The sequence below is a fragment of the Rhinatrema bivittatum genome, chromosome 3 (assembly GCF_901001135.1).
Source record: "Rhinatrema bivittatum chromosome 3, aRhiBiv1.1, whole genome shotgun sequence".
NCBI classification, from domain to species: Eukaryota; Metazoa; Chordata; class Amphibia; order Gymnophiona; family Rhinatrematidae; genus Rhinatrema; species Rhinatrema bivittatum.
Window position 1 is genome coordinate 375,047,504 of NC_042617.1, and position 26,203 is coordinate 375,073,706.

The window sequence follows — 26,203 nt, forward strand, 5'->3', positions numbered from 1 at the left end:
AGCTGCTAACTGGGTGAGGAATTGGTTAAACAAGAGAACTCAAGTCTGGTAATCAATAGTCTATTTTGATAAAGGTAAAGTAACCCATAGGGTTCTAGGGCTTAATGCTATGGTCAGTTATTTTCAATATCCTTATTAGCGACATTGCAGCAGAATGAGAGTGAAATATACAATTATTTGCAGATGATACAAAAGAAAAACAACAAGGTAGACGTAGAAGGGTTAGACATATAAAAAGGGGCTTTAAAAAAAAACTGGAAGAATGTTCAGTCATCTGTAAGCTATGCTTCAGTGCTTGAAAATCAGGCATTTGGGTTACAAACATTTACTAGCTACTTCTCAATTAGACCAACAACTGGAAACTTAAATGGGAAAAAAAACCTAAGACTAATCATTTCATATGACTATTTTTGATTTCCATACTGAACAATATTCTATAACCCACAAAGTGTAAGAATAATGAAAATTCACAAATAAACACAATCTCACTAAATATCAAGATGTGTGACTGAATTGAATATATATATATAAAACTTCTTAAATTGAATCTTATATATGGAAAACAGTGGCCATCATATGACACTACATGATGATTATTATCTGGGATCAAAATATTGCCCTTCTATAGTGCCTTGGTTTTAATCAGTCACTCTTCTTTTGTGCGAAACTCAGAAACACTTATTTATAACGTGAAAAAATGTCACATGTTACGTCCCTTTCCCTTTTGTGAATAATTTAAAGAAAGAATGCTGTGATGTTAGTGCCACCATGTTCTAAGTGAAATGCCCAAAACCACAAATAATGGAACCAGGAAAATGCACTCCAAATATTCAATGCCAAAAGGAGATGAAAAGAAACTTAGGTGGTCCAACAATTTTGAAGATTCAAAAAGATTTCTTTATTTTTCAACGTGGCAACACCATTGCTCAATAGTCAAACATGAACAGTTCTCTTTAGGGTCCCCCGACACGGACCCGTGTTTCGCCTGAAGGCTGCGTCGGGAAGGATGAAATGCACACTTTAAAATTAAAATATAAACAATACTTGTATAAGGTTACTTGTAGGGACCAACAACTAGTGGTAAATAACCAAGAAATTTTTGCTGATGAAACATACCTTAGATGCAGCGTTACATTCATAGAGTTGACAAAGCAAGGAGCGCGAACAGTAAAAACAGGACCCGGCGTTTAAGGGAGAAATTTTGGTGCGAAAAGGGGAGCCAATGGGAGAGAGAGGTGTATCTGCTTAAAACAACAATCAAGAACCAGAGTTACACAAAGGAAACCACAGTATTATAAATATTATACAAAGTATTGCCATTCAGTGTCGTTGTTCAACCCCTTCGGATGTAAACAATCAAGTTTAAAAATCCACTTCTGCTCTCTACTAATTAACATCTCTGAGAAATTGCCGCCTTGAGATGGTGGAAGCAACAGGTCAATGACAAAAAATTTAATGTCAGTTTCTGAATGTCCTAGTGCAAGCCAGTGGGTAACTAAAGGGACTGTCTATCATTTATTCTTAATATTTGAGTGATGTTCCACAATTCTAGTGCGAATCGGGCGGGTAGTCTTCCCTACATACATTTTTGAGCACGGATACAAAATTACATAAATTACCCCCCAGGACTGACATGAGGTTGAAAAGTTTAAATTAAATTTTTTGTGAGAAAAGGGATGTTCAAAGATCAATGTGAGTATGGCGTGGGGGCAAACTGAACAGTGCCCACATGGTTGATGACCTGAGTAACCTTGCGGGATTAGCATAGGTGAGTCCTGAAAATGGGAATGTACTAGGAGATCCTTGAGACTTCTAACACGACAGAATGAAAAACGTAATGGACAATCAAAGACCTTGTGCAAAGCCAACATAGACCAGTGGCGTTTTATAATCTTGGTAATATTGTTTACATGGGTAGAGTAAGGTAAAATACAATTTATGCATGTGTCAGTCGTCTTAGCTTGAGGGATGAATAATAAATCTCGATTAACAGAGAGCTCTCTTGAAAGCTTTCCAAAATACTCGCTGGGGGTACCCTCTCTCCCTAAACCTAAGAAGAATCTGCTTAGCTTGGAGTATAAAGTCTGCTCGTGAAGAGCAGTGACATCGCAGTCTGAGTAGTTGGCCAGCTGGGATGTTCATTCTTAAAGTTAATGGATGATGACTATCAAACCTAAGCAATGTATTATGGTCTGTACTTTTGTGAAAAATGGAAGTTGTAAATGAATCATCTTGGATCTCAACCTATACATCTAGAAAATAAATTTTAACTGGGTCAATGGAGAAGTTAAACTTTAATGATCATTGCAGGAATTTAACCAGTCTAAAAATAAAAAGAATTGGATATCTGTCCCTGTCCAAATCAAAAAAAAAAAAGTCATCTATGTATCTATACAAAGAACAAACCACAATTTCAGAGGAACCAATCTCTCACACTCACTTCATTTAATATCAATGGGAAATTGTATCAGAACATAATGTGCTCTTACAGTCGTCTGGCTCATGCCCACAAAGGGCTGCAACCAGTATAGTGTATGTGACACTCACGATCACCTCATTTACTTTTTCCCATTATTTTTTTTTTTTTTAAGACTTCAATCATGCATATTGTGTCACCAATATTAAAACCCTTATCAATGGTGCTTATTTTCAATCACATAACCACTTATCTTAATTGTTGTCCAACACCGTAGTGCTCCAATCTTTCGTTTCTCTTTTTTGTAGATTCTGTCCGCCGCGTTGCACACACTATTTCTTTTTATAGTGTGTGTTTTCTTTCCATCGCACTTCACTCGCTTGTTCAATGTTGATTTCTTCTCTCTCTCAGTGCTGTCTGCCACTATTGTACACGCTGTGTACCTCCCGACATCGGCAATGTTTCGGCAGCTACTACAGCCTTCTTCAGGGGAATCTTTCAGTTTTGCGGCCATACCCGGCTCCTTCCCACAGCACATGCTGAGCGAGAAGTGCTGTTTTTGGAAGTGTGCTGTGGGAAGGAGCCGGGTATGGCCGCAAAACTGAAAGATTCCCCTGAAGAAGGCGGTAGTAGCCGCCGAAACATTGCCGATGTCGGGAGATACACAGCGTGTACAATAGTGGCAGACAGCACTGAGAGAGAGAGAAGAAATCAACATTGAACAAGCAAGTGAAGCGCGAGTGAAGCACAGTGGAAAGAAAACACACACTATAGAAAGAAATAGTGTGTGCAACGTGGCGGACAGCATCTACAAAAAGAGAAACGAAAGACTGGAGCACTAAGGTGTTGGGCAACAATTAAGATAAGTGGTTATAAGTGATTGAAAATAAGCACCATTGATAAGGGTTTTAATATTGGTGACAATATGCATGATTGAAGTCTTTAAAAAAAAAAAAAAATACTGGGAAAGAGTAAATGAGGTGATCGTGAGTGCCACATACACAATACTGGTTGCAGCCCTTTGTGGGCAAGAGCCAGACGACCAAGAGCACATTATGTTCTGATACAATTTCCCATTGATATTTAAATGAAGTGAGTATGAGAGATTGGTTCCTCTGAAATTGTGGTTTGTTCTTTGTATATTTACATAGAGGATTCATAAGCCTGAGAGAAATATTTTTTTTGAATCTATGTATCTATACCATGAATAAATAAAGGATGACCAGGAAGAAGGATAAATGAAATCCTCCTCAAATTTACTAACAAACAAACAGGCTAAGCTTTGAGCCATGGTAGCCCCCATGGCAGTCCCTTTTATTTGCTGATAAATAGTCGTTTGAAACTGGAAGTAATTCCTGGGAAGAGCTAATTTTGAGAGAGAAAGTAAAAAAGATGTGGAGATACGGCAGGGACCTGGACTTTGGTTCAAAATCTCTTCTACTAGTATCAGTGTTTCTTTATATTCAAACATTCTCCAATGTGTAAAGTGACCAAAAAACAGGAATCAGAGGGAAAAGATATGTTATCCAAAATGCTAATGAAATGATTAGAGTCTCGGACATGGGACCGGCTTTTACAAACTAATGGTTGTAAAAAATTGTCCACAAATTGGTACAAAGGTTCCAACACCGATCCTATGCCCGAGACGATGGGGCGTCCAGGGGGGACTGTTCAATGACTTTTAGGAAAATCAGTCTGTAAAAAATAAATCGCTTCCCGGGAGGTAATTTGATGTGAATCAAGAGCTTGTTGCACAGTAACTAAAGTACCCATGTTTTACACTCTCCCTTAAGACATTGAACAGTCCCCCTGGACGCCCCATTGTCTCGGGCATAGGATCGGTGTAAGAGTCCTTAATTTATATATCCAAAATGTTTCTGAACATCGCAGACAAGCTGTCAGATCCCCTCCACATGGGAAAGAGATTATCCTAATAAAGCCTTGAAAAAAGCTTTTACTAGATCGCGGTTTTCAGATCGACAACAACTTTAGCAATATGAATCTAAAAAAAGCTGTGATCAAGTAGTATGTGTGCTACGATATTCTAACATGGTCCATAAAATATGCAAAATTGTTTCAAGACATTGGCATGTTTTAAGTTTACATCCTGAATTCAAAGATTCCCCCTTTGTTTTCATACATGCAGAGACAGAACATTAAAGTTAGGAATCAGAGCACAATTACCATGTAATCAGATCACATCTAGTACATTGACTGGTAATTCAGCATGCTATCGTGATTTTTGTACTTCTACCATACAAGGCATAGTATGGAAAATCCCTCATTCAGGGGTTACAGTAAAAAAAAAAGACAGTACACCACGACTTATCAGATAATATTATCTGTGTTCCACAATGTCCTTGGCCCAAATTATGTGTCTTACCATACGTCCTATTAGAACCCGATTGATTGAGCATAGAAGTCGTTTGAAGACCAAAGATGAATGCGCTCCCATAGTATCACACTGTCTTCAATACAGCCACAGCTTTCAAGATTTGACATGAACAATATTACAACAGGTACCATCTTCCCCATATGGAGGAGATCCGACAGCTCGTATGCGACGTTCAGAAACTTTTTGGATATATAAATTAAGGACTCTTACACCAGAGGGGCTAAATGATAAAATAGACTGGTATTTATTGTAAATTCATTGACCCCAATCAAGTTTTTTTCACAGTTTGAATGATCAATATTGTTCTGGGATTTTTATTTTTCAGTTATTTCAATTTTTCTCCTTTTTTTCATTTTCTCTTTTTGATTGGACACTCCTACATTGTGAGACTCACATCAGTACCATGGACAGCACTATCAAGTGACGGTTGAGCACCAGGCAGAAACAGGAAATGTTATGCTTGATCGACAGCTTTTATCGCGCTATTTTGGATGACATAAAAGCCCTTGAGATGCTGCCCGCGGCAGTTAAGTGTTCCACCCGATAGCTGAATCGCCGGACATCCAGAGACTGAAGCAGTTTCAATGCTATTCAAGTAAGCCGGTATGTTTGTTTTATTTTTAGAAAGCAGCAAGATGCAATGGGGAGATAGAGATTAGCACATTTTTTGATGTGCAGAGTTTTTTTCTCCTTTAGTAAAGTTGAAAAATTGTTTGCCGGCACAGTACTCCATATATCCCATTAAGAACTGTGAGAATTTCAATTGATTTTTTTCCTTTCTAGTCTATTGAATTGATGTGTGGAGCAAATTTCTACCTTTTTAATATTTTTGCTCCTAGTTATAAACAGCTTATTAATTGGATGTTTGAGAGTGAGAACATTGTTCCCCTGAAGAAGGAAGTGTCCAGAGCTTCCAAAACATTGCAATGTCTGGCATTTCAATTAGAATATGGTGGAACTAACACCGCAGCATCCTTTCTTTAAATTAATCACAAAAGAGAAAGGGGAGTATGCATTTGACATTTTTTCACATTATAAATAAGTGTTTCTGAGTTTCCCACAAAAGAAGAGTGACTGATGATTAAAACCAAGGCAGTACAGAAGGGCAATATTTTAAGCCCAGATGATAATCATCCTGCAGTGTCATATGATTGTCACTCTTTTTCATATAGAAGATTCAATTCAAGTAGTTATATATATATATATTCAATTCAGTCACACATCTTGATATTTAGTGAGACTGTGTTTATTTGTGGATTTTTCATTTCCTGCATTATTTTATGTTTAAACTGTTAATGCAGTTTTTTGTGCAAAAGAATTGTGACTACGACCACTATAATGGCTATCGTTACCTCTCCTGCTTCTACTGAATTGATTCCGGAGGAAGTTTCCCCAGCAGAGAAGGAATTACAGCTAATGCTGATTGGTCAACAGTGATTTAGATTTGAATTATGCCTTGGAAGTTGAAAACTCACTATGGGGAACAATGGAGAAATTATACTTATCTGATAACTTCATTTTCCTTAGTGTAGACAGATGGACTCAGGACCAATGGGTTATGCTCCTCTGCTAGCAGATAGAGACAGTCAACTTTCAAAGCTGACGTTACCCTACATACACCCCTGCAGTGACCTCAGTCCTTCACTATTCTCTTCAAAAGACTCTGTGGACATACTATTGAAAAAACTATTAAAAACGGATAACAGAAACTGTACTCAACCAAACACAGATCCCTAGTAAGATTATAGATCCCTGATCTAAGGACTGGATGACTGTTTACCCATAATCTCTTGGAATAGATATCCACTTCACAGGCGAAACCTTGGTACCATTCTTGGGCAACTATGGGCGGGATGCTGATTCCATCTGTCTACACTAAGGAAAACAAAATTATCAGGTAAGTAATTTCTTCGTTTCCTAGCGTGTATTCAGATGGACTCAGGACCAATGGGATGTACAAAAGCTACTACCACACAGGACCAATGGGATGTACAAAAGCTACTACCACACAGGCTCCCGTGACCACTTTAGTTTTTTGGGTACTTGCCAGGTTCTTATGGCCTGGATTGGCCACTGTTGGAAACAGGATGCTGGGCTTGATGGACCCTTGGTCTGACCCAGTATGGCATGTTATGTTCCTTAATCCAGTAAGCTATGGTAGTCTGCGAAGCAGGATTGCCCTGCTTTCTTCCACCGTAAAGGACAAACAGGCAGTCTGTTTTTCGGACCGGTTCTGAAACCTCCAAATACCACACGAAAAGTCTACCGACATTCAAATGAAGGAGGCAGCAGAATTTTTCCACGTTCCATGTACTTATCTAGGGATGGTAACAAAATGGAATGATTCAAATGAAAGTCCGAGACTACCTTGGGCATGAAGGATAAAACAGTACGAATTTGTAATGCTCCTGGAGTCATCTAGAGGAATGGTTCAGAGATGCCTGTAGTTCAGAGATGCGATGTGCCGAACATACCATACTGGGTCAGACCAAGGGTCCATCAAGCCCAGCATCCTGTTTCCAACAGTGGCCAATCCAGGCCATAAGAACCTGGCAAGTACCCAAAAACTAAGTCTATTCCATATTACTGTTGCTAGTAATAGCAGTGGCTATTTTCTAAGTCAACTTAATTAATAGCAGGTAATGGACTTCTCCAAGAACTTCTCCAAGAACTTATCCAAACCTTTTTTAAACACAGCTTCACTAACTGCACTAACCACATCCTCTGGCAACAAACTCTGTGCATTGAGTGAAAAGAACTTTCTTCGATTAGTTTTAAATGTGCCACATGCTAACTTTATGGAGTGCCCCCTAGTTTTATTATCCGAAAGAGTAAATAACCGAATCACATTTACCCGTTCTAGACCTCTCATGATTTTAAACACCTCTATCATATCCCCCCCTCAGCCGTGTCTACTCCAAGCTGAAAAGTCCTAATCTCTTTAGTCTTTCCTCATAGGGGAGCTGTTCCATCCCCTTTATCATTTTTGTTGCCCTTCTCTGTTTCTTCTCCATCGCAACTATAACTTTTTTGAGATGCGGCGACCAGAATTGTACGCAGTATTCAAGGTGCGGTCTCACCATGGAGAGATAGAGGCATTATGACATTTTCTGTTTTATTCACCATTCACTTTCTATTAAATTATTCCCAACATTTTGTTTGCTTTTTTTTTTTTTTTTTTTGACTGCCGCAGCACACTTAACTGATGAGAAAGTAAAGACTGCGGAGCGGCCAAAAGGAAGGCCCTGCCAAAAACTCCAAAACTAGATTAAGATTCCACAAGGGAACCGGCCACGAAAGGACTGAGACCAATTCTGTTGTCTACCTGAAGACTGTTTAGCTGGAGGAGCCGACGGACGAGAAGAACGAAATCTTCTTTTAGACCGAAAACGAGAGTGAGATGAAAGAGAGCTTCTAGGCCTAGGATTAGAATTGTTTTGTAAAGCCTGGACCCATCTTAGTCCAGCTCGCAAAGCCAAGCTACTACACATGGCCGCCCGCACACCAAGAGCAGAAACCTCAAAAATGTGCTTAAGCTGAACCTCCAGCTTATGATCTTGGAGATCTTTAAGAGCTGTAGCCCCAGTTACTGGAATAGTTGTTTGCTTAGTGACGGCTGAAACAGCGGCATCCACCTTAGGAAATTTTAAAATTTCCAAATCTTCCTCAGGTAATGGATACAATTTTTCCATGGTTCGTGCTACCTTAAGCCCCAACTCAGGAGTATCCCACTCCCGGTACATAAGGTCAGTGAGAGAAAGATGAAAAGGAAATGATGTCGTGGGACCTCTAAGGCCAAGCAAAACTGGGTCAACGTCACCCATCCGAAAATCCTTTACTGGAACCTCGAGACCCAATTCCAGTAAAATTGCTGGAATTAAGGGACTAAGTGCTTCACTTCTAAACAGGCGGACTACTTTGGGGTCATTCCCATCCGCAACATGAGGGTCTGAACTAATACTCAAAGCAGGGTCTTCATTTAAATCCCCCTCCGGCATGGACTTGTCCGGGATAGATAAAGAGTCATGCTCAGAATCATCTGAAAAAGAAAACATTGTCTGATCCAGACCCTGACGAAGGGGACACTTCGGAGCTGACCCCACTCCCAAATCCGTGGGACTAGCCCTTTTTGAGGAACGTGGCCTTAACCTCTGTTCAGATGAGAGACTCTTAAGTCTCTTATGAAATTTCTTAGATTTGTAAGCTTTGCGAAGAAAACGAAGAAAATCCCCTGAAAAGGCAGAAGAGGAAGAAGAATCTGAAATCTCCTCCAGGCTTTCAGCTGAAAAATATGGCCCTGTTTCGCGCGGCTTGTCCCCCCCCCCAGGGACCGCCGGCTGCGGCGACAGCGGAGGCGGGTCAGAAGCAGCCTGAATAGCTTGTTGTGTCACCACCCTCCGAGTAGACAGGAGTGCCTCAGTTCCCGCACTGCAGCTAAAAGAGTCCGGGGCAGGAGAGCAGCTGGGCCGAGGTTTTGGGGCCACACGAAGTGGCAGAGTCTTTTTTTTTTTTTTTTAAATTGGCAAACTTGATGAGCCTTCCCCCCCAGGGAAACAGGATGAACAGAGACTCTCCCTGGAGAGACGCGCGAGCACATCTCCACAAGCGCGGCAGGCCGCGCCTCGCGGCATTATAAAGAAAAAACGGCGTGAAATAAAAAGTATGAAATAAACTAAAAAACTAAAAGAAACCCCGGCGAAAAACAAAGGCACGGACCCACCGAACACCAAAAGGTAAGTAAACAACAATTCAGCTGGGTGAGTGAGCCGGGCCCCCTGGTATCACCCCTGCGAGGAGTGGTTGCTGGGTACAAAACCTCCCCAACTCCGGCAGCCTCAAAAACCAGGAGGGATAGTCCTCCCAGGACTTGGCAACCTCCTGGGAGGCAGTGAAATGGCTGTGAAGAAAAAACAAAACTTTTTTTTTTAAATAACTTAAATGAAAAGAACAGGCTCTCTTCAAAAGAAAAAGAAAGCCTGCAAAAAAATTAACTCCTAAACTACCTGACTAAAAAATAACAAACTACCACAGACTGCAGGGGTTAGGGACGTCCACCTCTGCTGGGAGACGGAGAAATACTGATTGACTGCAGGTGGTGCACCAGGGTATACGTAAGAGTCATTAGAATGTTTTCTCTGCCTCCCTCTGCTGGATTGGTGACATAACCCAGGGTCTGGACTGATCCAGGTACGTACAGGGAAAGGCCCTTATTCAGTTAGATGCCCTGAACCACGACACTGTGCGTCCAATTAGGCGCACAACTGAGCATCCAACTAAACATCCAGCTAGGTTCAAAACTAGACACACAGCAGGGCGTGTAAGCGTGAACCAACAAAACTGAAGAGGGCAGCCTTATGTGCAGAGAAAAAAATCATGCGAACACCGCCACGGCCTATTGTACAGCAAAACAATCTAAGCCTGACAGCGGGACCTAGCCCAGAATGCAGCTCAACCCATCAGGCTGCCCAAGTCCCCCCAGAGGTGGGTACGGAGCATGGAGACCGAAGAGGAATCCCTAAATCAACTCACCCTCTTTATGTTTTTATATTTTTTTTAAATTACTGTTTACCTGAGTGCAGCTCATCCTGGCCAAGTAGAGTTGATCTCCAGCTCTGGAGGGAAAAGGCACATACCTTCACACCATGCCCTGCCTCCTGCACTCGCTTGCCTTTGTTAAAAAAAAAAAAAAAGTCCACACTGGCAAAAACCAGCTACCAGACCAAGGCACTCATCTGAGGGAAGGATCCGAAGAAATCACCTCAGGAATCTGACTGAGGGAGGGACCATTTGGTATAACCACATGAGAGCGGGGTAATAAACTTCCTTCTTTTCTCCTTCGCTAAAAAACAACTTAACACAATCCTAGGTAGTGAGATGTACTTCCCCCATCTGCTGGAGACGGAGAATACTGGTAGACTGATGTCAGTGCAGGGGTATATATACCATGACGTCAGCTTTGCTCTGTATCTGCTGGTAGAGGTGCATAACCCACTGGATGTGGATCCACCTATCCGAATGCTAAGAAACTACTTTTTCAAACTGTCTTTTCCTTAATGTTATAAGTTGCCTCCCCTTTATTCAGGTCGCAGAGTAGTATATATATACACACACACACACTATATGAAATGTAACAAATATTGAATGTTAAAATATTTGTTTACCCTTGTGAAAAGGCCTTTTTGAAAATTATTAATCCCTGTCCCTGAATGTAAAATTACCTGCATATATACTATATGAAATGTAGCATTAAAAATATGTATGATGTTACATTTCATAGGGTTCTGGATAGAGCACCATCTTAACAAGAAGAAAACGTGTAAACTCAAAGTATCCCAGGAAGTGTGTACGGCATTCTCGTTTCTACAGAGACGTATACGTAAGTACTGTCTACATCAGGAGTTCAACCTTTCAGGGAGCACAGACCTCTTTTCAGCGTTAAAAGGTGTCACGGACGCTCACACACCTCTTCAATTTTTACATGCCATAACAAAATAAATAATTAGATGCACTCCAGAATCATTCATAATGTATAAACTGATCCGAGTATGTAGGGAGAACAATTTCCAAAGCTATCAAAAGTTTGCCCTCATAAATTGAAGGTAGAGACCATGTCACCTTCCTATCCAGCTGCAGTGGGGAAAAGGAAGCCAGTTCAAAAAAGTTCTAGTTTGACAACTTAGTATGGCCTGGCAGAACATCAGCACATCCGCAATCTAATTTTCTAAGGGAAATTGTCCACAGAGAATCAGTTAGAAAACTCGGGCTAGTGGGGGAAAGTCAGTGCTTTTGTTCCTGTGTATTTTTCATCTGCTTTGAAAGTATGCATGAGGATTTTGAAATTACAGTAAATCTCTGCATGTACTTTCCTTCCACCCACCTAGCCCTGCACCTTTTTCCCTCCCCACAGGTAAAAGTCTGCATGATGTTCACAGTGCAGGTAATTTTACACTCAGGGACAGGGATTAGAAATTTTCAAAGGGGCCTTTTCACATGGATAAACCTATTTACTCACATAAAAAGTTTGGAAACTTACTCTCCCTGAAAATTGACCCCTTTAGCCTTTTCTTATATATTTTTTATTTTCATTTATGATTTTTACAAATGCATACAGAAAGACAAATTTAGATTTTAGAAAAAGCAAAATAGTCTGCTTTTCAATGGGAAGGCGGCTAATGAGATTTCTGTGTCTCTGTCTTCTAAATAATTTGTGTGTTTAATGTCATATCCATACCTGGCTACTGTCTTGTTCTTCCTCCTCCTTTATCCCTGGTCATCTTTCCCTTCTTCCCTCCTGAACCATGGTGGTCCTCTAATCCTTCCCTCTCTCTTTACCTCTGTCCAGTATGATTCCTGGGGTCCTCTCCTTCTCTCTCCATATATGCTGCCAGCCACTCTTACTCCCCTTCACTAGATCAATCAAGGATTCCTGTCTCCCTCTTTATTCTCCATTTCTTTCTTGTCTCATTCTTTCTCCCCTCTGTCTTTCCCCTCATACTGTCAACCCCAGTCCTATTTTCTCCTTTCTTCCTTTGAGCCATTCTACTCACTTGCCTGGTGCAGCTCTCCTCTTTTCTCTCTCTGTCAGGCCAGTAGCAGAGTTCGTGGCAGTACTGGGAAATGTTTCTCACTGGTGTGATAATCTAGTTTTCCCTCAGTGGGCAACAGAGGCTGCAAAGGTTCTAACAGCTGAAACTGGCCGCTCTTCCCCACATCCTCACTGTGCAGCAGTGGGGTTTATGACTCTCGAGGGCTGCAGTAAGTCCCTCTCTCTTCTCCACCTCTGCTAACCATGTGGCAGCAGTGTGGTTTGAGGCTTCTAATGGGTGCGAATTGCCCCTCTCTGTTCCTCTTCCTCCTGGTCTGCAACGTGGGGGGATGTTTCAAGGGCCATAATAGGCCCCACTCTCCCTCTACTGACCTCTGAAAACAGCTCAAATAATCACAAGTAGCAGAAGCCTGCTCCTTTTCTCTCTAGATAAAAAAAACTCTTGCATTCTTTCTAGAGGACCCCCCTGGGAATCCACAGACCCTAGGTTGGGAACCACTGGTCTATGTGATATGTTCGCTCCAGCTATTTCCTCCTATTTCCATTGTGTTTCATTGCTGTCCTCCTTTCAAAGTTTCAGCCTTAACATCACTGTCTTGTTCAGTCCTACATTTGCACACATCTGCCAATTTTTCTCAGCCTTATACCTTGTTCAGTGTCACATAACACAAATAGTATAGTTGTTATGCAAACCTGTTTTGTTTTTGTTTTTTAAGTTTGGAAGAGCGATTCAGAAATGCTTTTTAAATAAAGCTCTCTCATGAATGTACATCCACCACTCTTCAACTAGCTTCACATGCCTTTCAAAATTAAACAGTAGAACAAATGTAGTTGCTAGAGATGCATGGTTTCCTTTGCTAGCAGTCACAAAATGCAAAGCCCCCCCCCCCCCCCCCCCCCCCCCCCAATAACATGCCAACAGCTTGTTGGATTAACCTGCAATTTCTTAATTAGGGCTAGACCAATGACAGCAGGCAACCCACCAAGTTTTAGCAAAATTACTTGGGTGGTTATTGTACCAGTCTTTTAGTTGCTAACACAGATAGCAATCCATTTTTTTAATTCAAGATTTTTATTTTGTTCATGTCAATATCATACATCAACATATAAAAAGTTTAATGAAAAAATAAAGCAACACCAACATTGGAGAAATTACTTACCTGATCATTTCGTTTTCCTTAGTGTAGACAGATGGACTCAGGACCAATGGGTATAGTACCCCTGATAGCCATTGGAGACAGATCAGATTTCAATCTGACTTCAGCCTCAGTACATATACCCCTGCAGGAAATGCAGCTCTTCAGTATTCTCCTAGAAAAGCATTGTGGATATATGTGTGACTGACTAATTTGATTAACTTGAATAACTTCATAACTTGGTTAAACTTTATAACTTGATTAACTTGATCTGGTTGAATTGGCTATAGCTGGAGACCGCCAGTGCCCTCAACCGGAAAGAATCGACACCTGGTAGGATGGGTGTCCAAAGTGAATAAAAGCATGGCTTACCCTTGTATCATTCGAAATTCCATGAGTAACACCAGCCAAGGGTGGGATGCTGAGTCTATCTGTCTACACTAAGGAAAACGAAATTATCAGGTAAGTAATTTGTCCATTTCCTAGCGTGTAGCAGATGGACTCAGGACCAATGGGATGTATAAAAGCTACTCCCAAACCAAGTGGGAGGCTGCCTGTGACCCACCTTAGTACTGCCCTTGCAAATGCCGTGTCCTCCCGAGCCTGAACATCCAGGCGGTAGAACCTGGAGAAGGTGTGGATGGAGGACCATGTCGCCGCCCTGCAAATCTCGACGTGTGACAACATTCTACTTTCTGCCCAGGACACTGCCTGGGCTCTAGTAGAATGGGCCTTTATCTGTAGAGGTGGCGGCTTGCCTGCTTCTACGTAGGCCGCCTTGATGACCTCCTTGATCCAGCGGGCTATGGTTGCCCGCGAGGCTGCTTCCCCTTGTCTCTTCCCACTGTGAAGGACGAATAGGTGGCCCGTTTTTCGTACGAGTTCCGACATTTCAAGGTATCTGGATAGGAGTCTGCAGAAGTTGAGGTGGCACAGACTACGAGCTTCTTCCGAATTCTTAAACTCATCCGGCGATGGTAGCGAGATGGTTTGGTTAAGATGGAAGTGCGACACCACTTTGGGAAGGAACGAAGGGACAGTGCATAGCTGGATGGTTCTCGGGGTGAGCCTGAGGAACGGCTCATGGCAGGACAGTGCCTGTAGTTCTGAAATGCGGCGGGCTGAGCAAACTGCCAGCAGGAATGCTGTCTTTAAATTTAATAGTCAGAGAGACAGTCCTCGGAGGGGCCTGAAGGAGGCTCCTACTACAAAGTCCAGGACCAGGTTGAGATTCCAAAGAGGTACCGGCCACTTTAGGGGTGGGCGGATATGTTTGACTCCTTTCAGGAAGCATGAAACGTCCGGGTGAGAGGCTATGCTGTCGCCCTCGCTCTTGGTGCCATAGCATGACAATGCAGCCACCTGTACCTTGATGGAGTTGAGGGACAGACCCTTCTGTAGGAATTCCAGGAACACGGGAACTTTAATTAAGCGTGGTGTGATGTCGTGGTCTTCGCACCAGGCTTCGAATACTCTCCAAATCCTTACATTCGTTAAAGATGTGGAGAACTTGTGTGCTCGGAGTAGGGTGTCGATTACAGCCCCCCGAGTATCCGCTCTCTCAGGCGAGCCCTCTCAATGGCCGGGCCGTAAGAGAGAATTGAGCTGGATCCTCGTGGAGGACTGGCCCTTGGTGAAGCAGGTCTCTGTGTGGAGGCAGTGGCAGGGGGGTCCCTGCCAGTAGTCTTCTCGGCCAGTCCGGGGCCACCAGAAATACTAGTCCCCTGTGTAGCTGTATCTTGTGAATGATTGCACCCAATAGGGGCCACGGCGAGAAGGCCAGGTCTGTACCAGGGCATCAATCCCCTGGGACTGAGGTTCCCGCCTGCGGCTGAAATACCTGGGTACTTGGGCATTGGACCAGTTTGCCAGAAGGTCCATGTCTAGTGTCCCCCACCGGTTCACTATCATTTGGAACGCTGCGGACAACAGCTTCCATTCTCCTGGGTCTAGACTTTCTCTGCTGAGATAGTCTGCCGTGATGTTGTCTTTCCCGGCGATGTGGAAGGCTGAGATCTCCTGGAGGTTTACTTCCGCCCACGACATTAGGGGGTCTATTTCTAGAGACACCTGTTGGCTTCTGGTTCCCTCCTGACGGTTGATGTAGGCCACTGTCGTGGCGTTGTCCGACATTACTCTGACCGCTCTGTCTCGGAGTCTGTGGGCGAATCATAAGCAGGCTAGTCTGACCGCCCGTGCTTCTAGGCGGTTGATGTTCCATCCCGACTCTTCTGCGTTCCACTGCCCTTGGGAGGGGGTTGACTCCTCGCAGTGTGCTCCCCATCCTCTTAGGCTGGCGTCTGTGGTGAGCAGGGTCCAAGTTGGAGAAGATGGCTGACCTGATCCTGATCCCTGGTTCAGGTGGCTGACCTGCAGCCACCACCATAGCTGGGTCCGGGCTCTGCCCGGGAGTGATAGATGTACGGCATAGTTCTGAGACAGTGGATTCCATCGCGATAGAAGTGAGCACTGTAGGGGTGTCATGTGAGCTTGCGCCCATGGCACTACTTCCAGTGTGGATGCCATCAGATAGAGGACTTGCAGGTAATCCCATGCTGTGGGGCGAGGTTCGCTCAGCAGAGTTTGTAACCGGTTCCTCAGTTTTGATCTCCTTGTGGGAGTCAGGCTGACCTTGTCTTCTTTGCTGTCAAATCGGACTCCTAGGTATTCTAGAGACTGTGAGGGTTGTAGACAACGTTCGTTTGTGTTGACCACCCATCCTAGGCTCTCCAGTAGAGTTTTGACTCTGTTGGTTGCTTGGTGGCTTTCCTTTGGGGATTTCACCCTGATCAGCCAGTCGTCTAGGTAAAGGTGTACGAGGATTCCTTCCTTCCTCAGTGTTGCCGCCACCACTACTATGATCTTGGTGAACGTCCGGGGTGCTGTGGCTAACCCGAAGGGTAGTGCCCAGAACTGGTAGTGACGGTCCAGGATTTTGAAGGGTAGGAAGCGCTGGTGTTCCTGATGAATTGGGATGTGTAGGTAGGCCTCAGAAAGATCCAGGGATGTGAGAAACTCTCCTGGTTGCATTGCCCTTATTACGAGCATAGGGTTTCCATGTGGAAGCGGGGAATCCTCAGGTGGCGGTTGACCGACTTGAGGACCAGGATGGGCCTGAACGTCCCCTCTTTCTTGGGAACGATAAAATAAGTGGAATAATGCCCAGTATTTATTTCTTTTGGAGGCACTGGGGTTATGGCCTCGAGGACCAGTAGTCTGGTTAGTGTAGCTTCCACTGCTACCCTCTTGGAGAGGTCGTGGCAGGAGGATTCCACGAACTTGTCCGGAGAGGTTAGTAGGAAATCCAGATAGTACCCCTCATCAATGATGGCTAGGACCCACTTGTCCGAAGTTATCTCGAGCTATCTGTGGTAGAATAGGGCTAGTCTGCTCCTTGTGACTTCTTCCCTTGGACGGTTCAGCTGAATCTCATTGTGGGGTGCGGCTGGGGCCTGGACCCGAGCTGGTTCCCCTCTTGTTGTGCTTGTTCCGAAAGGACTGGTTCCTGCCCGTAGGGCAGGCGCTTGATAGTTGCTTCTGTATGGATTGAAGCGCTGTGAATCTCTGCCCTGGAGGACTGGGGGAAGGGTCGCTGGTTTCTCTTATTCCTGTCCTCCGGTAGGCGCGGCAATGGGGACTCACCCCATTTGTTGGCCAGTTTCTCTAGTTCGCAGCCGAAGAGGAGGGATCCTTTGAACGGCATCCTTGTGAGACGCGTTTTGGAAGATGCGTCGGCCGACCAGCTTCGGAGCCAGAGTTGTCTCCTGGCAGCCACAGCTGATGACACTCCTCTGGCTGCTGTGCGCACCAGATCGGAGGCAGTGTCCGCAAGGAATGATACTGCTGGTTCCATGGCCTCCCCAGGAGTGTTGCTCCTGGTCTGAGAGAGGCAGGCATGTGTCACTATGGTGCAGCAGGCCACTATTTGTAGGGACATAGCAGTGACGTCAAAGGACTGATTAAGGATGGATTCCAGACGCCGGTCATGAGCACCTTTGAGCGCTGCTCCTCCCTCCACTGGGAAAGTAGTGCGCTTCGAGACCGCGCAGACCATGGCATCCACTTTTGGGCATGTCAGAAGGTCTTTGGCCGCCGGAGTGGCTATGTGGCTATGTGGACCGGGTTTTAATGTGCTACGTTCGCGCGACACACCTGCAGACTGCAGGCGACACACTAACGTGTCGCGACACACAGTTTGGAAAGCTCTGTTCTAGGGGATCTGCTTCCTCTTCAGAGTTGTCCGTGTCACCATAGGTGGGGCTTCTGGGCGGTGGAAACATTTGTCTAGGCCTAGAGGGGCCTGGGGCATAAAGGTCCTCTGGTGGAGGCTGTGGCTGTTTAGCCGGAGGCTCCGTCTGCATGTGGACGAAGGTGTGTAGCCTTTTGAAGAATTCCACCCATGAGATAGACGCTGGGTCCAAGCTAAGGGGGATTGAGTCCCTGGGGGTCCCCATCTGAGGGGGTGTCCCGCTGGAATTTGCTACGTCCGGGGTACTCATTGAGGTGCTAATACTCGGCCCTGGGTGGGACTGGATCTCCCAGGGCCTCCTCGCACTGAGCGCACAGGGCATTGGCATCTTCGCTTTGTGCGGTTCTGATATGGCATGCTGAGCAGAGGCCTTGAGCCTCGATCCCCGTTTCTGGTGGTGCCATGGCTATAGGTGCGTAAACCCTTATGCGCTCTGGCGTGTCTAAGATGTGCATGCGGGTTGTGCGCATAGTTGTACGCCCAAGTCGCAGGTATACGCTCAGCCCAGTAGGCGTGCGATGTGCGTATATCTTATGCGCACAAGAATTTTGTGTGCCTAGCTAGCCTTGTGCACCCGGATTGAGATGGCGGACAGAGCGGCAAATAGGGCCAAGATGTTGACGGCGACCACGCGGGCAATATGGCGACCACCTCAGAGGGTCTCCACTTGGGAAGACCCTTTGAACTATCCGGGGCATGGCCCTGTTAGGGTGGATCAACCCGGCAGCACTGGTCCCGGCCGGCGCCCTGTGCAACTCCTCAAACCTCAGAGACCGGAGTCTATGCTGAAGATTTCTACCTTACCTTGTCTTCGGCGCTTCACGGTTTCGTTCCGGGCGGTCTCCGGCTGCGGGGGGAGAGGGCAAATACCTTCACCGTCGCGCTCGAGGGTGCACCCGCTGCCTCTCGGCCGCGCCCGAGATCAGGGGCTAGGTCCTCGCTGCGAATCAGCCGCCGGACCAAGGCTTACCTCAGATGGACCACGGAAATCACCTCTGGAATTCTCACTGGGGGAGGGACCAGAGGGTATCACCGCAGGAGAGCGAGGCTCGTCTTCAGAGTAGGTTTTCTTCCGAATTTGGGTTTTCTCCGTTGAATTTGTTCTAACGCTTTGAGAGCGTGCAGATAGTCCCTAACTGCTATGGAGACGGAAAATACTGAAGAGCTGCACTTCCTGCAGGTGTATATGTACTAGAGGCTGACGTCAGATTGAAATCTGATCCATCTCCAACTGCTATCAGGAGTACACTATACCCATTGGTCCTGAGTCCATCTGCTACGTGCTAGGAAATCTTAATTTGTATATAATTCTCCTCCCCACCATTCTCCAGTATTAACCATATAAGAGGTAGGAATAGAGAGAATTAGAAATCCAAAACATACATATATATCTCTCAAACTAAAATGTAAAAAAAAAAATTGTTTAGATCATACGTGGTGATGGTGGGGACAAAAAAAAGATGAGACCAAACAACATGACCAGGACCATAAGGTGTTTTATTACTTTTTAGGCATTCTTTCTGCAAGAAAAGTATGAGTGCTACTTTTCATGAAACCAATTTGAACGGGGAAAGCCTGATAGTACTCAAGTTTATCATTCCACAGCCACACTGCCAAGAGTAGTTCCTTGTCCACAGGCTGGGAACAAAGGGCGGGGGGGGGGGAAGTGTTTTAAGTTTAGAGTGCTATTGTTTGGTAATACCTAGGAACCAAATGGTTAACACTAAGAAGAAACCTATTCTACTTACTATCTGTTGTGGGTGGGTAGGGCCAGTGCTTTTCTTTCCTGATTTTGGAGAATGATGCGATTTCTGTACCTGCAAACAAGTAGGTCTTTGGAATGGAGTTGCTGGAGTTTCTGGCTGATGTTGGTAACCTGAAAGAAGGCTGTAGGGTGTGGAAACTTTTGATATGGGTGCAAATTCACTCTTGGTCACAGGAGTTCGAAAACTAAAAAAGAAATAAAATGCAACCACTAGTCATTTTAAAGCTTTTTCACTCAACCTGTACTAAATTTGATTCTGCAAAGTAAGAACTGCACAACCTGAAGTTGTCTTCTCTCTTGCAATACAACTGCCATTAAGCTAAAGTCTCACCTCATATTGCCCTCACTGAACACACACAGTGCTGATTGCTAGATTATCACATTCGGGCCCATAAAGTAAGGACGCATAAGAAACAGTGCGGCAGTGCCGGGTGCCCGCTTGTTTGCCATGCGCATATTTTGGTTCACATACCGCTCGATTCAGTATTCAAATTAGATGCAAATCCAAGCGGCGTCCAAAGCGCGTCAATGAAGCAGTAGGCGTTCGCAATCCATTTTACTGTATAGAGCGGTATGCAACGCCTATACAGCATTCAGGGTGCGCTGGTACCTGTCATTTGAAATGTATTTCCACCAAGTAAGTGGATGGTTCTTTTCTACAGACCCCGCTGTCTTGAGCGCCCGGCCGGACGTCCAAGCCGGGACTTTAGATGTCCGGCTGGGCGCTCAAGGCAGCGGTGCCTCCGATCATGGACGCCCGGATACAGGCGGGAAGGTCCATGAACAGACGCCGCAACCTTGGACGGCCGAAGTCGCGGCTTCCGTTCAAGGACCTTCCCGCCTGTAGGCCCCGCTGCTTTGAGCGCCCGGCCGGACGTCCAAGTTTCCCAGTACATACATGGATATGCCATACTGTGGATTCTCTGGTGTACAGTTTGACTGGCAGCACATAAAAATAATTTAACAGTTCATACATGGATCTGCAACACTGTATTCTCAAGTTTGCATTCTCAACTCAGCTATGCGTTCTTATTTCAGCGTCTACTACAGCCTTATTCTAACGCAGGAGGAAGGCTCCGTATAGGCGTCCATGTCTCCGCTGGACCCCGGAGCCTCAGGACGCCTAGCGGACGCCCATCTCTCAGGTGTCCGTAGAGGCGTCCATGTCCGGAGCCTCAGACTTACAGTTTAACCCTAGCCTGGCGCAGCTCCCTTCTAACGCCAGGGACAGGGTACTTGGTAAATATTCAGGTTAAAGACGCGGTAAATAAGCTGGTTAACAGGGCAATAAATTTGGGCGCACGTTACTGTATTGGAGGGAATAGCTAATCCGATCATTAACATGTCATATACATGCAGTGGGCGGAAAGGGATACGCGTCCTTTTCGGCAAGCGGTAAGGACGCGCAAAAGCAGATACTGAATCGCAGGTATGCCTTACGTGTCCAAAACGTGCGTCCAAAGCGGGTTAAAAACTGTGTAACCACGGGCGCACTTTACTGTATCGGCCCGATTGTTCTCAGACAATCTCAGCATCCTTTCCAGGTAGAAGATACACTCAAACTCCCCCTTATAATAAATAGGGTATGAGGTGTGTCTAAGGTTCAGATCAGTTCATCTCAGATGTTTATTTAAATCCTGTTTTAAAGTAGCTTGGGGAGCTCCTCATGAAAAAAATATTTCACACAGGAGCCAAAAATATGATTAGTTTCTTTTGGCAGACGGATTACTTTTAATAGATGGGCCAAAGAGCTGCAGTTGATAAGGGCAACAATTGCTCACCACACATTGGTTATGTATGCCTTACATGCTTTAAATATTTGTTGATGTGTATTTGTAATCCACTTAGAACGGTTGGATCTGATATGAGGAAAATGGAGACATTTTCTATTCTGTTAATTTCCTTTCCTTTCCTTGAATCCTGTTACACCAATCCAGATAAGTGGCTTATGCCACCCTACAAGGAAATGGAGGCAAAGAACACATCTTTCTCTATGACATCATGATAGCTACTTACATGTGGTGTAGCCTGGGGCGGGGGAATTCACAAAACAAAACAGTATTCTAATAAAGCACCAAATGTAACCCAAAATATTGTGAATATAATCTTGAAAAGTTCAAAACCGGTTCCACATGGAGAACTACCTGTCCATTTATCAGGAGACAGAAGACAAAAACATGTATAAGAACAAGAAAAGAATGCTTAAACATAGCAAGATATCTCTGAATAGGTACATTTAAGCCATGTGAAAGAACTCTTCCTCACCTGCCTTAAGGCCTAACTTCTCAGACAGGTCCTGGGCTAGTGTAGCAGGATTCAAGGAAAGGAAATTAACAGGTAAGAACATTTCTCCTCTCATCACCCTGCTACACAAGTAGAGAAAAATGGAAAGTACCAAAGCCCTACTAATTTGGGAGGGAGGCAGTAAGTGTAGAGATCCTCCCAGATCTCTACTAGAAGGAATGATTCATTTATTGGAAGGGAGGAAACAATAGCTAGCATGTGTTGTAGCTCCCCCATGTGGGAGTTCAGAATAGTGTGTTCATAAAGAATTTTAAAAGCCCTGAGCATGTCAAAGCCAAGAGATATGTGCGCAAGTTGGGCGAGCATGTGCCAAAAAATTTTATAAGCTGCCTGCGTACGCGCCTATAAGAAACCGTAATAAAGTACGGAACGTATGAACAGTATAAGTAAGCACTGAACGTACCAACAGTGTAATAAAGAAATAGTAAGAGCAAACATGCCAAAGTGCAAAAACTTGCAACGGGAACCACCTGGCATTAACAGTAGTAACAGCAGTGAAGTATATAAACCTACGTTAAGGAGCGCCGCTATCCCAAACCTACGATTCTGAGGGTGGGCGTCTGGGCTGATCCATGGTACTACAGGAATGAAAATTAGCAGGTAAGGAATAATTTTCTTTTCCTGTATGTACCCAGATCAGTCCAGACAATGGGATGTACCAAAGCTTCCCTAAGTAGGGTGGGGGCCCCGGATAGCCCAGCACGAATAACCTGGTCGCCAAAAGAGCCCAAATCAGGAGGTTGAAGATTCAAGCGATAGTGCCTTGCAAAGGTATGCAACGATTTCCAGATAGCTGTCTGTATATCTCCTGTGGCGAGACAGAGCTACTCACGGCCCAGGAGGCTGCCTGAGCTCGAAGCAAATGAGACTTGATGCCGTCTGGAGGACTACATCTGACCCCAATGTACGCTGAAGCAATAGCATCCTTCAACCAGCGCGCAATAGTAGTTTTAGAAGCCTGGTGCCCTCATCTGGGACCGCTCCACAGAACAAAGAGATGGTCTGATAAACAAAACTCACTGGTGACCTCCAAATAACGAATAAGCACTCGCTTGACATCAAGTCGCCGAAGTTCATGACACTCCTCGGCGGCGAAGGATGGAAGTTCCACAGACTGATTCATGTGAAATGGTGAAACAACCTTAGGCAAGAAGGATGGAACTGTAGACAAGGACACTCCAGAGTCCGAAAAACGGAGGAAAGGTTCTCTACAGGATAGAGCCTGTAACTCCGAGATCCTGTGCGCAGAACAGATGGCCATGAGGAAGGCAGCCTTCATGGTGAGATCCTTGAGATTTGCGCCCCTCAAGGGTTCAAAAGGCGGTCCGGTGAGGACTCGAAGGACCAAGTTGAGACTCCACGAAGGGCATAAGGAGTGAACCGGTGGCTTGACATGCTTTACTCCTCTTAAAAAATCAGACAATATCCGGATGAGTAGAAAGAGGAGCTGCCTCCTGATGACAGACCAGTGCTCCAGCGCTGCCACTTGAACTCTTAAGGAATTATATACCAAGCCCTTGCCCAGACCGCTCTGTAGGAAAGATAAAATATGAGCAATGGAAGCGAGACGTGGAGGGATATCCATCGAAGCTCACCAGGACTCAAACACTTTCGAGACCTGGATATAGGAGATGGAAGTGGATGTCTTTCATGCCCGGAGGAGCGTGGAAATGACCTCTTCAGGGTAGCCTCGCCTCCTCAACCTCCGCCGTTCAAAAGCCAAGCCACAAGACAGAAGCTATCTGCCCAGTTGAAAAATACTGGGCCTTGCTATAGAAGGTTCGATAGATGCCCTTGGTGGAGGGGGCCGTCGACTACTAGGTTGACTAGGTCTGCAAACCATGGTCTTCGTGGCCATTCCGGGGCCACCAGAGTTACTGGTCCTTGATGAATCTCTATTCTGCGCAGCACCTTGCCCACCAGGGGCCATGGCGGGAAGACAGAGAAGGAGATTTCTCGGCCATGGAAGGACGAGAGCATCTACGCCCTCTGCGCAGTGTTCCCTTCGTTGGCTGAAGAAGCACAGAACCTTCGCGTTCCGGAAGGTCGCCATCAGGTCCAGATGTGGAGTCCCCCATCTGTTGAAGAGGAGCGCCACCACTTCTTCGCAGAGCTCCCACTCGTCTGGATCTATGCGTTGCCGGCTTAGAAAGTCAGCCTGAATGTTGTCCACTCCCACTATGTGGGAAGCTGAGAGGCAAGAAAGGTGAAGCTCTGTCCACGCCATCAGCTTGTCTACCTCCCGCGTGACATGCTGGCTCTTCGTCACCCCTTGGCGATTGATATATGCCACCGTAGTTGCATTGTCTGAGAGAATCCGCACTGCCTGATGACGAACCAAAGGGAGGAATCGCTGCAATGGCAGACGGACTGCTCTGGTCTCCAGTCGGTTGATCGGCCATAAGGATTGGACAGACTAACATCGTCCCTGAGGCAACTGCAGCTGACACACCGTTCCCCAGCTGGACAGGCTTGCATACATGGTGACGATCACCCATTGCGGAACCTCCAGATCCACTCCCTTCATCAAGTAGTCGAGGCTGAGCCACCAGGTCAAGCTGTGTCTGGCGAGGTCTGGCAATGGCAAGAGGGCTTGAAAATCCTGAGACACTGGGTTCCAAGTGGCACAGTAACACTCTCTGTAGGGGATGCATATGCGCAAAAACCCATGGCACTAAATCTATAGTAGAAGCCATCGTGCCGAGGACCTGAAGTTCGTCCCATGCTGTGTGATAGTGGAGGCTCCGAAAACGGTGGACCTGCGTTATGAGAGACCGAGCCTGATCCTGGCGGAGGTAGACTTTTCCCACGTTGGTATCGAAGCATGCTCCTAAGAAGTCTAGTGTTTGAGAAGGAGTAAGGTTGCTCTTTGTCAAATTGACGACCCATCCTAGGGAGCAGAGAAGGTTGAGAACTCATTCCACCGCTTGATGACAAAGGTCTTCTGACTTCGCCCGGATGAGCCAGTCATCCAGGTAGGGATGGACTAAGATTCCTTCCCTCCGTAGAGCAGCTGCCACTACAACCATCACACCTTGGTGAAGGTGTGGGGGGCTGTCGCCAACCCGAAAGGTAGGGCCTGGAACTGGAAATGTTAACAGAGGACCTTGAAATGCAGAAAAAACTTGATGTACCTTGAGGATGGGAATGTGGAAATAAGCCTCTGTCAGGTCCAAGGAGGCCAGGAACTCTCCCCGGTGTACCGCCGCCACTACTGATCGTAAGGTCTCCATACGAAAGTGAGGCATCTTTAGTGCCTTGTTGACCATCTTGAGGTGCAGGATGGGACGGAAGGAACCTTCCTTATTGGGGACTACGAAGTAGATGGAATAATGGCCTAATCCTTGTTCCAATGGCACTGGTAGGATGGCCCCGAAAGCCATGAGGCAGTCGAGCGTCTGTTGGACCATAGCCTGCTTCTGAGGGCTTCCGCAGGGGGAGAAGAACCTGTCTCGCAGGGGCCAAGCAAATTCTAAAGCGTAGCCGTGTGTTAGAATATCTAAGACCCATTGATCTGACATGAGCTTGACCCACTCCCTGTAAAAAAAAAAAGAGACAGGCGTCCGCCTATCCTGGGAATGGAGGAGTGGGTCGGCAAGCTTTCATTGGGAAGACTTGGAAAATGCCCCTTGAGGAAGGTTGTCACGGACTGCTCTCCGGCCTCAAAAGGAATGAGACCAGGACTGCGAGCGCGAGGATGGTGGTCCCTGTGCTGGCGGCATTGTCTGACGAAACCTACGTTGTCCTCTGAAGCGAGTTCTCGAAGAGCTGAAGGTCCTGAAAGTCTGAGGTAGCTTATAGACTTTGTTTTCCCCGAGGGTTTGGTCAGTTGTTCCAAATCCTCACCAAATAGCAATTTCCCCTTGAAGAGAATTGCGACTTGGAAGACAAATCCGCCGACCAATTGCGAAGCCAAAGCAGCCGCCTAGCTGAGACCACGGAAACCATGGATCTGGCAAGAACAAGCAGAAGATCATATAGGGCATCCGCCCCATACGCAATGACTGCTTCTAGGCGCTGAGCTTCCTCAGGTGGTAAATCCTGGGCACTGAGCATTTGTTGGACCCAGCGGAGCCCTGCCCTCTGCATGAGAGAGCTGCAGGCGGTCGCCCGGACCCCCAGAGCAGACACCTCAAAAATCAATTTGAGGTCATTATTTAACTCCCAACTATCAACACACATCGCCACAATATCATTAATAGCCACCTCTTACAATGTTATTATATGTAATTATATGATCTTCATTTTCCTTCTTACTCCAAGTTCTATATTTCCTTGTTACATGTAACTGCTTTTTCTGCACTATTGTTCACGTTGATAAGTTTATTATAATTTGCACTCCTGTTTCTTGTGAACCAGCATGATGGGACTATCGTCTTGAATGTTGGTATA

The 26,203-nt window shown here is 45.5% G+C and overlaps 1 protein-coding gene across 3 annotated transcripts in view; it reads right to left on the reverse strand.

Moving 5' to 3' along the window:
* The window catches only part of TTK (TTK protein kinase), a 209,978-nt gene that overhangs the window by 81,356 nt on the left and 102,419 nt on the right, over window positions 1-26,203 (reverse strand). For 2 of the 3 annotated variants that reach the window (XM_029595554.1, XM_029595555.1), the window contains exon 13: window positions 19,491-19,692. In XM_029595554.1, coding sequence (XP_029451414.1) covers window positions 19,491-19,692 — 202 coding nt within the window. The remainder of the gene's footprint in view (window positions 1-19,490; window positions 19,693-26,203) is intronic. The other variant, XM_029595556.1, reaches the window with a different exon arrangement.